Below are 13343 nucleotides of genomic sequence, written 5' to 3' on the forward strand. Positions count from 1 at the left end.
AACAATTTATTTTTGATGGTTGACAAATGACAAGAAATTAATATACCTGCCACTCAAGTGGGGAAAATGACTTGCAGTGATTCCAATTTACTGGAAATTACAAGATCCTGCTCTCAAAGAGTTGACGCTGTAATTTTTTTTTTCCCCCTCATCTAAATCCATGTCCCCTGGTCAGAATGCATGTTTATTGGGTTTGCATTTTGTATTATTGACTGTGAGCTATTGTTACCTGATGTAATTGAGTTGTGAATCTTTTTTAAATAAAGAATTAGCAGCAAATCAAAGCAACTGCCTGCCGGATCTGGAAATGACAGCACAGCTGGTGTGCAGCATGTTGGTGGCTTCTGTACCCACTTAGGAGAGGGAGGAGAGAGCCCCCACTCAGGGGAACACAGAGCACCCCATTTCCCTCCTGTACCACCTTTGGGTGGACCGGGGTGTGGCCAAGAGAGACGTCAGGGCTCTGACTCCCAACTGTTGCTGGGGCCTTGTCCCTCCCTCCTCAGTCTCAATTTCCCCATCTGTGAAATCAGGATGCTAAGATCTGGCTGGCCTGACCTCAGAACCACCGGAGGCCTGCCAGTGTGGCCAGGGACTGGGCGGCAGGGAATTTCTGATCCAATGTACAGTCATACCATCCAAATGGGTCACTTGGGCCATCAGGAGACACCCCTGGGGGTTGGTATTAGAGGGGCCTGTTGGGGAGGTGTGTGCTCCTCAGGGGTCACTGGGTCCTGTTCCTAATGTATCTATGAGCTGGGCACTTGGTCTGGTCTATTCTTTCCTCAGCACCTTCCTGACAGTGCAGAGCTGGAAGGGACCTCAGTGACCTCTAACTCTGTCCTGCTGACAGCTCGTTGATCTTGGCCTGACCCCCTGCCTCTGCCCCTGCCTGCTCTGGGCTCTTCATGGCGAGGGCTCCCTTGTGCAAGGACTGAGGCAGCTCGTCATGCTTTGGGACATCGCTTCTACTAGTGTCCAGAGCTTGATGGGCGTTGTGGGCTGCTACGGAACTTTCCTGCCCTGTGGTCTTTCCAGAGACCATGAGACTCTGGAGTCTCAGTCATGTCCTCGAGTCCTGTGGTACCTACTCAGTGCCTGGCCCACAGTAGGAGCCCCATGGTTCAGTGCTCAGCACACAGTAGGCATCCTGCAGCTCAGTGCTTGTGTGTGTGTGTGTGTCCATGGTTGTTTGTGGATTGGGTTGAATTACGGTTATCCAGCTGCACACGCTGGTCCCTGGAGCCAGGTAAGGAAATGAATGTCACTGATGGAGACCAGCAGGAACAGCTGTGGCCTGGGTCAGCTGGCTCCAGCTGGGCTCTGGGGCCCCTGTACGTTATGTGTGAAGAGTGACTGCCCCGTGTGAGAACTGCCAACAGGAGCTGTGGGCCGTGTTTGACAAATGTTTTTATGTGTGGTCTGCAGAGGGGGCGGGGGGAGGGGTGCTGAAGTCTACAGAGGCAGGCAGGCAGGAAGGACGGGGGGCTGGAGGGACGGGGGATTCAGAAAGAGCAAGAGGCTCGGGTGATCAGCTGAGCGATTGCCTCTCTGTGGGCACTCCACACTCTCTCTAAATGCCCCTCTAAATGTCCATCTCCATTCTAAGATGAGGCTAAGGTTCTTGCCATCTCCCCGCCCTCCAGCACAGGCTCTCTAATCCACGTTCTCTGTGGGCACTGGTGGCCTCCCACCCTCTCCCTCGTGCACCACCCACCTCCTCAGGCACACTCTGGACATTGTCTCCTGCAGAACAACTTGGCTCAGAAGTCCCCCTTAACCAGGTGCCTGTCACATGTGCCCAACCCTTGCCTTCCCTTCTCCATCAAGCTCCTTAGAAGAGTGGCTGATACTCACTCTCCTTGCTCCCTGCACCCCCCAAGCCAGAAACGTGGGTGCTGTCCTGAGTGTTGCCCACACCCATCCACTCAGTTCTCAAATCCCAGTCCCCCACCTCCCAGTCCTCCCGGCCCTGCCCTCTCCTCTCCATCCTCGTTTCCCTGCCCTGCTGTGGTCCCTTTCTCTCTAGCCTGGATGACAGCACTGCCTGGAACCTGCTCTGCCGGCCTGGGGCTCCTTTCTGTCCCTCCCACCTCCCGCAGTCACCAGAGGGAGCTAAAGGCATCTGGGAAGCAAGGCTCCAGTGGCCTGGCCCCAGCCTGGCCCACTCCCTGCAGGACCACAGCAGGCACCTGCCACCCTGCTCCTTCCGTCCCCCCCCCCCCCCCCCCCGCCTCCTTGGAGACCACTCTTACTGCCGTCAGATGGGACTCTGGCTTCTGGCTCCTCGAGGAAGCTCTTCACCTACTAAGACTGGGAGAAATGCCTCCCCTGGCCTCTGACAGTGGTACTTTGAGTCAACATCCATTTTCTTTCTTCTCCATCACATGGAAATGCTTGTCCCCAAGTCCACCGTCCCCAGGGCTGCCGCTCCTCTGGGGCTGGGGCTGGGGCTGGCTCTCACTCACTTTGGTAAACTTGGGGTCAGGCACAGGCTCCAGACAGGTAATTATTGTGGTTCACTGAGATTTGCACAACAGGAGGGGAACAAGTACTGACACCAGGGCAGGGGGCTTGCATGGAATATGACCCCCTCACCCCTTGCTGTTTTGACAGAGGCAGAGGCAAGGTGGGGGAGAAGAGGAGGAGCCCTGGCTCTACTCTTCCCAGCCCCTCCTTCAGCTCCCGCTTTCTGGGCCTCCTCCTTTGTGGTGGGCAAATGAGTAAGAGGGTGGGAGATGGGTCCACTTAAGAGTGGAGGGTGCTTTCACCCACATACATCCAGAGGAAGCCCAGGCAATGGAGGCCCCACCCACCCTGGCATGTGGTGTTTGGTAAGTGTTAGCCCCCTTCCTCTCACCTCCACGACCAGTGGAGACATCATAGGGCCACTTGAATGGGTGGTAACTGTAGGCAGGTTGGGTGTGTCTGGAGGAAACAGGTCATGACCGTGTGTCTTTGAGGTTATATTTTGTCCCTGGCGAGCAGAACTCTCTCTGCTCCTGGATGGGCATGAACTGAGCAGTTTTCTTAGCCAGGCCCTTCTGCTGCAAAGTTCTGCCTCACGTTAGGCCCAGAGTGATGCCGTGAGCCGACCACGGGCTGAACCTCTGAAACAGTGAGCCAAAGTAGACTTTCCCTCCCCTAAGTTGTGCTTGTTATGTCTTCTGTCACAAAAGCTGACTAAAAACACCTGTTTCAATAGAAGAACAGCTCCTTGTATAAGTTATCAATTACGCAAACACCCGTCAATGCTAGGGACTACGAGATAGTCTCAATTTCAAAGGGAGGGTAGAAACGGTTCTCCAGTGTTAGCTGGGGTTATATCAATGCAGCATGGCAATTCTGTGGCACTTCATGTGGATCAGAAACCTGACTAGGCTTAATAAGGCTGTGATTAATAATACATGGGAAAGTGAGTTAATTATTATTTAATAAGTTTAGTTCCTCTGGCAGGCCAAATCTTTCAAAACCCAGAGCCCATCTGAAGAAGTCAGACTAGAGTCATCAGAAACAGGACAGGCAGGAGCTAATGCTTATGGAATGGGTCTGTCCCTGGAAATGCCTCTGCAGCTGCCTGCTGCTGTCCTTGCTGAGTTCTCTGCCCACCGGGGAGGCGCTCCTCCCGCAAGGAGGCTTTTTGCTGGGTGCATCATCGTCATAAGCAGCTGGGTCGGGGCCAGCGCTCTGCTGCTGCATAGTAATGGGCAGAGCCTCTTCTAAATATGGAAGTGGGCCCCATGTCTAGGGGGACTGAAGCCCAAGAGGACCCCAGGTCAGGCATCTCCTGACTGTGAACTTCGGTGGGAGAAGCAGCAGGGAAGTCTTGATATTTTGTTCCTGGCTGATTCCCATCTGGCTCTGGAAATGCCCTGGGCTGGGAGGGGACGATGGGGCTCTGTTAGAGTCTGTAAACAAGTCTGGATGGTGCCTGGCATTTTGCCAGAGGGAGTGGTTTGAGAAGTAACGCCAGCAAGCCATTAAGTGTGGCGATTCCTTATTGGTTGACTGCTGTATCGAGTTTATGTTAATTAAGATAAGCTGTGTGGAATGTATATATACTGCTCCTGTCCTACAGTAAACGGCTCCCACTCCTGCTGTATCAGTCTACACCAGTTGTTCGTCACCCCCCGGTTATTTTGCTGCAGCCGGACTGCGGCAGGGCTCCGCCTACTTTACTGCTCCCTTCAGGTGGTTTGGCTTCTCTTCCTAGGCTCTCATTTCCAGAGGCTTCCTGGAGGTGGGCTGTAGATGTTCCTACGCCTAATCTCCTTTCCTGTCCCTCCTAGCCTCTGTGTGCCTCTCAGAGTCCAGATGTGGGTGTCAGTGCAAGGAGCACAGACTCTAAGCCGGAGGCCCTGGGTTTAAATGCCAGCTCTGTCACTGTGTGGTCTTAGATCTGAAGCTGAGCTTCTCTGACTCCTGTTTTCTCATATGAAAGCATGAGGGTATCAGCAGCAACAGTGCCACTCACCTCACTGCTAAAAGCAGGAGAAATACAAGGCGGATTCTCAACAAGCTTTTCATCAACCCTCCCCAGGAATCCTTTCCTCCCTGCTCTGGGACACAGAGAGGTTCTTCTGGGCAGGAAGGGGAGGTCTGGCTTTGCTTGGTGTACTTACTAGGTCTTTGGGACATTTATTGAGGGTGGGTGGGACCTGAAACAGCTAACCTGATTGCAGTCAAACCTTGTTATTATGTTCCTGCCCAGAATGTCACTTAAAAAGCACTTAGGGCTCTCCCCAGAATACACTTGCCAAGGAATCAGGATATCACAAAACACCCTTAAATTGGAGAGAGAAAACAGAGAAACCTGAGAAGCCCCTGTCCTGGAACATGGGGAGGAGCTGCGGGAGGGGAAGGAGAGCACCACCAGGCGCCAACACTTACAGTGAGGATGCTTCCTGGCTAGCCCAGTGGTGTAGTGCTGGGTGGAGGAGGCTGCAGTGAGGCCACACTTCAGATGTCTGAGGTTGGAGGCTGATTCTAGATGATGTGACTGGAGGGATACTGTGTGGGCCCTGTTGGGGCTGTTGTGTGGGCCCTGCTGACGTCATAGAGCCTGGATAAGGACTACACAGGCTTGACTAAGTCCCAGGTCTGAAGGAACTTAGAGGCTCTCAAAGGCGGCATCGGTATCACCTGGCAACTAGGTGGAAATTCCGATTCCCCAAACCCACCCAGACATGTGGAGTCAGCCCTCCTCTCTCACCACAAACTTTGCTTAGTGCCGTGGCCTCAAGGTAGCACAGGGAAATCAGGCCTCCTCCTGCCTGGCTTTGCCCTGGTGGAAAACTGTGGAGTTGGGATTGGGGTGAAGATGAGCATCAGAGAATGGCTTGCTTTACATGCAAACAGTGAAGGTCCAGGAGAGGATAAGGACAAGCACAAGAGCATCAGCTTTTGTGTGCATAGTATTTTTGTTTTCCAAATATTTTTACACACCTTGTCTCATCTGAAGAACATCAAGTAGTATTCAAAGGACAGTCCATTGTAATTATAATTATTAGTAATATTTATATAACTAGCTAATGCATGCCTCTCATCTCCACAACAGTGTGTGAGCCAGATTTGATCTCCAGCCCTTACACCTTACTGCAGGCTGCCATCTGTGGCCCTTGAACCTTGGCATGCTTAGGCACCTCAGGGACATGCATCCACAGGCAGGACTCCAATCCTCTTCAGGGAAATGGGTCTGCCCCCCGGCCGGCCTCCCCCTCTCCCATACATACCTGTAGGTGTCAGTGGCTGGCACTTTCCAGATCTGGATGCCCTTCAGGGGCCCTTCACTCCCTACCAACACACTCTGGTTGGAGTTCTGGTAGGCATTGTTGCACTGGGCCTGCGTGGGGCCATGGGGTCCGCTGGCCCCGCATGTGGTGAACAGCCAGTGAACTGTGGCACAAAAGGAGAGATAGTCACTCACTTGGCCTGGCCTGGCTTTCTTCATAGGCCTCTCTGGACTGTCTCCAAGTAGTCAGCTCAATAGGTTCAAACATGCATTCCAAGATGGTATCATGGTTGAGTCAAGAAACACTGATCAGCCATTCAAACTGGAAATTTCTCTTGAGCTTACTATGTGCCAGGGGAAAAAAGCCATAGAAAGATCCAGGTAATACTGTGCTATGGGCCATCTGAGGAGGGAGTAAAGTGTCCTTTTATGTGGCACAGACATGGACCTGACCTAGAATTCTCCTGGTCTCTCATAGAGTCCAGCACAGAGATGGGCAAACTATAGGCGCTCCATCTGATCTACTATCACTGTCGTTAACCTGCTACTAAAGGCTTGGCATGTGCATATAGGAACCTTGTAGCTTTGAGAAGACAGAAAATAGAAATTAGACATAGTACTAGCCCCATGACCCCACCATTGGCCCAGGCACCCAGGACAGGTGGGAGCAGGAAGTCTCCCACTCCTGGCTATGGCTCTGTCTGTCAGACACTTGGTAACAGACCCTGAACGTCAGGCCTCAACTTCCTTATTAAAACCAAGTTGGACTTAGAAATGTAATGAGAGTAGCTTTCAGGTTCTGTATGCAAAAGAGAGTATTAAAAAAGAAAGAAAGAAAGAAAGAAAAAAACGGGTCAAATTTGTCAAATTTTGCCTTTTTTCTCCTAAGGCTACTTCCTAGTGAGCTCTGTCCTTGCCCAATATCCTTGGATGGCTTTCTGGGGGCATTGCAGGAACACTCAGCACAAACCCTCCCCCATCATCTCATTACCAACCACCGAGCTATTTCCTTTCAAACTTTCTACCTTTGAGCCAGGCCAGACCTTGGGGAGTTTTCAGATCTCTTTTTGGCCACAATTCTAGCATAGTTTTCTTTCTTTCTTTTTTTAACAACTTAGAAAAACTTTTAAAAATGTATTCTTGATAAATTATTTTTACTTAAAAGAAAAAAAATCTCATTATCAGATTGTCAAGATTATTTTTCTTTAAAGAGAGATTAGGTCAAATTGTACCCACAGGAAATGATGGAAGCATTAATTTAAGTATACATAGCTTTGTTCACTAAAACATTAAAGTGAAAAAAAATTGAAGACTTTGAACTAATTTAGTGATGAACATAAAAGAGATTAATTGGGGTTGCCAATTATAAACAAACAGATTGAGATTATGCTGGGCAGGATTGATAATTTGAAAACTGGGCCAGTTGTGGTAGGCTTTTGTGAGAGGGCCCTGGCCCCAAGGTCAGAAGCATGAAGTTCCACTGGGGCTCCAATACTTACAGCTATCCAACACAGCACTCGTGATTCATTTTTATCAAATGAATGGTCTGTTTGACTTCTGAAAATAATTTCAAGGACTGGGAGGTAGTGAGTCCATTTACCTTTTTTATATATGGCTTAATGGTTAATTTTCTGATCTATTTGTGTTATAAAGGGGGCAGTCTTAATAGTTCAAAGGCCTAACTCTTTACAAAATGTATTTTAGCAGAACATTGTTGGCCAGTTGCCTTTTTACCTTTACCAGAGCCTAAATTCCACCTGCAGGCTGTGCTAACGGTGTGAAGTGGATGGACCATGGCTTGGAAATCAGCAAGAGCACCTGGGTTTGGAGACAGTCTCATCAACTGCTGATTATGAGACCTTGATCTAGTTCCTTCATCTGGGGCTGGATTGGCATGTTAAAAGAAGCAGAGTGATAGGAAAGCCATCGTGAAGTCCCAAAGTCTAAAACTCTGACTTGTATCAGTGGCACCTATCTGTATCCAGGACTGGTGTTGTCCCTGACAACTGGAAATGGGGTCAGAGGGAGGTTCTGTGAATATGGATCCCATGCCAGCAGCACCTGGGGATTTCAACTCAGTGGGGCTGGGAGAAAAAGAAAAGTTCTGAAAGTGAGTTGATAAATCTACCTCTCCCATTATCTCCAACCCGAAGCCTATTCTGCAGACCCATCTACATCTATAGCAAATGGCCTGGTTCTGGAGTAGCCTCATCTACCTGAGGACAGAAGCATGGTGATTTATTTGATTAATTCAATCATGGAAATAAAAGAGTTTGTGTGTGTGTGTGTGTATTTAAAAAAAAAATTTTATTTCTCAAGAGTTGGCTGGGGGAAGACAGCCTTCAGTGGGACCCACTTTTAGCTTCAATCTAGCTGAACTAGCATTGCTCAGAAGGTTTTGAGACATTCCTAGGAATACTAGGCTTCTGTATTTTGGCCAGGTAGGACATCTGGTGAGACAGGAAGAGGGGCATGGGCTCTAGATTCAGCTGTGCCAATTTTTCTCATCCTGGATTTTGCCCCTGACCTGCTGTATGACCTGGGTTAGATTATATTACCTCTCTGAGCCTCAATTTTCTAACCTGAACAAATGGAGATTAGCTTAGGCTTTCTGTGAAAGTGAAAAGATGATCTAGGCAAAGGGTCATTCAGCATTAGAGATGCCTAATGAATATAGTTTAAAAAGTGTGTAACTTCATGTTCACTGTGGGAAGCAGACACCCAATCTCAAGATTTATGCCCCCATCCCATAAAGGAGGGACTCTAGGGCTATTTCTCAATAAAGGGACCAGTATTTTCCCAGTTCAATGGATGTATAGTAGTCTCAGGTGGTTTCTCTACACAAAATTTTGTTTTTATTTTCAGTGATTTCTGATGGAAAGGCCCAGAGAGGAAAGTCTTTCTAAAGTGGATTTCATGGGAACAGAGAATTTGCCATCCCCGGTCAGGCTCATGATTCATCCAGCCAGAAATCTGCGCTCCCAGTAGCCTTTGAGGCATGGAGGTGCTCCCTGCTCTCTTGGATGGCTCTGACCCACATAAATCTGCCCGATTTTGTTTGGAATCAATTTATGTTTCCCACCAGCACCACTTCTTCGGAGTATGGAGTTTGAGTTTATTACTCCTTCTGCAAGGGTTATCCTGCTTCTCGTATCTTGTTCAAGCTTCTTCCCTTTGGCTCCCTTCATTCATTTTGTCTGAAATCTCATAGAATGTCACAGAAAGATGGGACCTTAAAAAAAATCACAAAATCAGCGGTTCCCAAACCATTTAAGAACCCTCAAAATACAGATACCTGGAAATCCAGATTCAGTAGTTCTGGGTGGGGATGGGAAGGCAATACCTGTTTTATGTAAAAACCTTTCCAAGAGAACCTGATAGTCAATCAGATTTACAGACTAGTCCCATCTACCTCTTTGTCCAGATGAAGAAAGAACATTCTGGATAGAGCAAGTGGTTTTTCTGAGCGTGTCAGCATTGAAGAAGGGGCCCAAATTGAGAATTACTCCTTCTCCTTTCTGCCTTGAAGACTTCCATCCTATTCAGATTATCCTTACATGAGTCCCTGATCTCCAGTGTCTTTCTTAGGAACTTCCTTAACGCTAGAAATCTGTTTTTTTAAAGATGGGTCCACTAGAACAGTGGGTACCTGTGAGGATAATTGCTATTCTGCTTTATTTCTAGAGTCTCTGTGAAGGTGCTTGCTTGGAATAGACTTTAATATTTTCCAGATCCTTGCCCAAGGGTTGGACTATGGCTCTGAGCCTGGTGGCACTGTGGGCCTAGTAAAGTTCCACAGGAAACAATCTGGAAGAGGGGATGGTGGAAGCAGGAAGGACCTAGCAGTTCTGGCAGGTACAAGATCAGCTCTAGGCTAAGGTAGGTTAGAACCATGAGAGGGTAGGCAGGAGCTAGGTGAATTTTCAGCACTGTCACAAGAGTAGAAGGCTTTGGACACAACCTATGGACCGAAGCAGGCAGGTGAGAGGCAGGAGAGTTATCAAATATCTTGGGGTATAGGAGAGACCAAGGTGAGCTTTGATCTGCAGGTGGAAGCTGCTTTTTTTCCTTCTGGGTGTGTGTAGGGGCTGGACCTTAGATACCTAAGAGGTAAATCCACCCATGAAGGGGGCAAAACCTCTCAATATTTACTGCCCCCCTCCCAAGTAAGTCAGGCTCTGTGCTTTTATACATGTATTAAATGCCTTTAAACGTTCTGAAACTTTGTATAGCTGAAGGCAAAGTTATAGTATTCCCTTTAATTCAAGTTCAGAGCAGCTGAGAGCTTGTTCTGTAGCGTATGCAGTGAGTGGATAATTGGTTAAGGCAGGGATTAAATGCAGATTTTTTGTCAAGCCAAGTTCAAGGATAAAAATAGTGCTAGGATTATGGGGAAGTCCCCACGAACTTTTCTAAATGATACGTTTCTTCCTTTTCAATCCCTGAGCTCATTTCAAGCCAGGACAGACTATACCAAGGTTGCTCGGGCACAGACAGTAGGCAAGTCACCATGAAGGGTCTGGCCAGGGTACTGTGGTGGATGGACCCTCAACCCTAGAAAGCCCCACAGTGGCCCCAGTAGTAATTTAGCTTAGTGGAGTGCGGGCATCAATAGGTCAAGAGAACCAGCCCAGGAAAAGAGATGGTCAGGGTCAATTCTCCAAGAGGCCACTGGGAGCCAGCTGGTATCAAAAGGGAAATCCAGTGACTGGAATGTTCACAAGGTCAGGAAGCAGAGAGAGATAAGAAAGAGGAACTGTACCACAAGCAACAGGGCAAAACTCTGGTTTTTAGGGAGATTAAAGTCCCACTGAGACCAGCAGTGAGGCAGGCTTGATGCTGAGCTGTCAATCTAAGGTTACAAGGGTCTCCATATTTCCCCTGCAGAGGGTCCTCATTGGCCCCTGAAGCTTGTGGAGCCACACGAGAATCAAATGGCCCTCAGAGAGGAGCCCGGATTGGGGGCAGGGAAGGGAGAAATCTGCCCCTTCCTTTTTCTCTTACTTAAACAAATGAATCCCTATTTTATTAAAAGTCATTTATGAAAAGAAAAAAGGAATGGCTTTATTTTGTTCTACACAGCACCACACACTGCAAGTGTAGTTTAGTGCTCATTCACACCTAAATTGTGTAAAAGAACCCCCCACACATGAAAATACTGATTGGTTATAGACAGCTGAGTAAAGAAAAAATCCATTAAGCACTGGGTTTCACTTTAAGTATATTGCAGAGCCCTTCAAGAAGAAACAAATCAATTAGTAATATACAGCACAATGTTAAAAAAAAAAAAACCGGGCTAGAAAGCAATTGTACTGGTTTTATTACTGTTGCTAAGCCATCTCATCTACTCAATTCAATGCAAAGAAATAAAGCATGGTACAAAGGAAAATAAGTTTTCAACTATCACTATTAATCACCACAATAAGGATCTGCCTCGTGTTGAAGGTCTGTAAGTGTTGTACCAAAGAAAAGCACTCAGTGTTTCATGTGGATAATTTACACCATTTGATTCTGATCCATGGAATTAAATTTTGTCTATAACCAACGACTGAGCTAAACTTCTTGAAAGTTATGACATACTGAACCATTTTGATTGGTACCCCAAACCTTACTGAATAACAATCAGATCAAAATCCAAGTAAATATAATCAGTCACCCATCCATAAATGTATATGACACCATTCTTTGGCATAGATTGTATTATGGTTTGGATATGAGGTGTGCCCCCTTCCCCCAAACAAATCCCTCCCCCATGTTAGGCAATATAGCAACCTTCAGAAGTGAAATGATTAAATTATGTGACCTATAACCTAACCAATGGATTCATCTATTTAATGGATTAATAATTTAAATGGATTACTGATGGTAACTGTGGAGCATGGTTGGAGGAACTGGGGGTGCCCTTGGGAATTACATATTGTCCCTAGTCCTTCTTCTCTCTCTCTGTTTCTGGTTGAGCAGAGAGAGAGTTGAGCAGCTTTTCTCTGCCATATCCTTCTGCCATGATGTTCTGCCTCACCTCAGGTTAGAGAATGGAGGCAGCCAACTATAGACTGAGACTTCTAAGTCACTTTGCCTGTGACTTCATAACACCTTCAATGGCCTCTCCAATCTCAGCTCCTTCCTTACTCTTGAAAGGAATTGTCTTACGTTCTTGTCAGGTCTTTTGGTCACAGCAACAAAAAACTGACTAACACAAATTGGAAAGTGACTTTTTTTATACATGGTAATATTCAATTGTTCTCTTATTAGATATGGAATTACTTCTCCATCATCTTCTAAAATTGCCCAAATAATTACTTGTGTATCATTAAGAATTCGTGAATTTAAACATATTTTTGGGTTTTAATTAATCACAATTATTATCCTGTAGAAACTCAAGTTGTCACATCTTTGGTCAGTGGGAACTTCCAGAGCAAAATGAAAATAAGGTGATCGTAGTGGGGTCAAAACATCTCTACCACCTATCTCAACTCTTTAAATAATAGAGTGATGTGCCTTTCTTCACAATCTAATCTGATATTGGCTCTATAATTAGATAGGCAACTCAAAACCACCAAAGGAATACTATGGAATCAGACGCCCTGGTAAATATTATTATAATAAATACCTTTGGTTTTAAAAGTCTTGTTTTATTCCTTTGTTCTGTTGCAAGTGCAAAAAAAGAAAGAAATCAATTTCTGTAAGTATGCACTTGAGAATGAAACTGGTTCTATTTAATGGCAGGACAATATGGGACCCCTCAGTGATGAGAGAAAATTTAACCTTTTAATTTTAAAACAAAGCACAAAGAAAGGTGCACAAAGCAAATGTAAAACATACTTAGTGGGTCATTAAAAAGCAAATAACCATTTAGCCACTGCCCAGGTCAAGAAACAGAACATTGCCCCTGACTTCATAAGACCCTCAATGGCCTCTCCATTTTCAGTGCCTTCCTTACTCCTAAAAGGAATTGTCTCCTGGCTTCTCTCATAATCACTTCCTTGCATTTCTCAGTAGTTTTATTACCCAAATGTGCATCACCCCTAGGTATAGTCGTTAATCTTGACCATTAAAATTTAAAAAAAGAAATTGTTTCTTTAAACCTATAGAATCCTCTTCTACCTCTGTTCCTTATTTTATCTTTTGAAGACTCTGGACCACATGGTCTATATCTTTTCTCTGGATTTTGCTGATTGCAATCCCATGGCACAATTCAACATGTGCCTCTCTCCTGCAAATTCCCAGCTGGGTCTCTTTGCAAGACTTTAGGTGGGGTTCTTTCATCAGGAGGTATTTTATGTCTAATTATCACTGTCTTTTTTAATGTTAGCACTTGTTGAAGCTCAGGGTACAGGTCCATTTATTAATCAGGAGCTGTAAAACTATGCTATTTTAATTATATCTTTTTATCCTAATTTTTTTTGAGAGAGAGAGAGAGAGAGAGAGAGAGAGAGAGAGAGAGAGAGAGAGAGAGAATGAGAATTTCAATATTTATTTTTTAGTTTTTTCGGTGGACACAACATCTTTGTTTGTATGTGGTGCTGAGGATTGAACCCGGGCCGCACACATGCCAGGCGAGCGCGCTACCGCTTGAGCCACATCCCCAGCCCTTTTTTATCCTAATTTATAA

The 13343-nt window shown here is 46.4% G+C and overlaps 1 protein-coding gene across 1 annotated transcript in view; it reads right to left on the reverse strand.

Moving 5' to 3' along the window:
- Alk (ALK receptor tyrosine kinase) overlaps positions 1–13343 on the reverse strand; it is a 643754-nt gene that overhangs the window by 44814 nt on the left and 585597 nt on the right. Inside the window, exon 12 of the mRNA XM_027933420.2 lies at positions 5733–5895. Coding sequence (XP_027789221.1) covers positions 5733–5895 — 163 coding nt within the window. The remainder of the gene's footprint in view (positions 1–5732; positions 5896–13343) is intronic.

This window comes from Marmota flaviventris, chromosome 14 (genome assembly GCF_047511675.1).
Source record: "Marmota flaviventris isolate mMarFla1 chromosome 14, mMarFla1.hap1, whole genome shotgun sequence".
Lineage (NCBI taxonomy): Eukaryota > Metazoa > Chordata > Mammalia > Rodentia > Sciuridae > Marmota > Marmota flaviventris.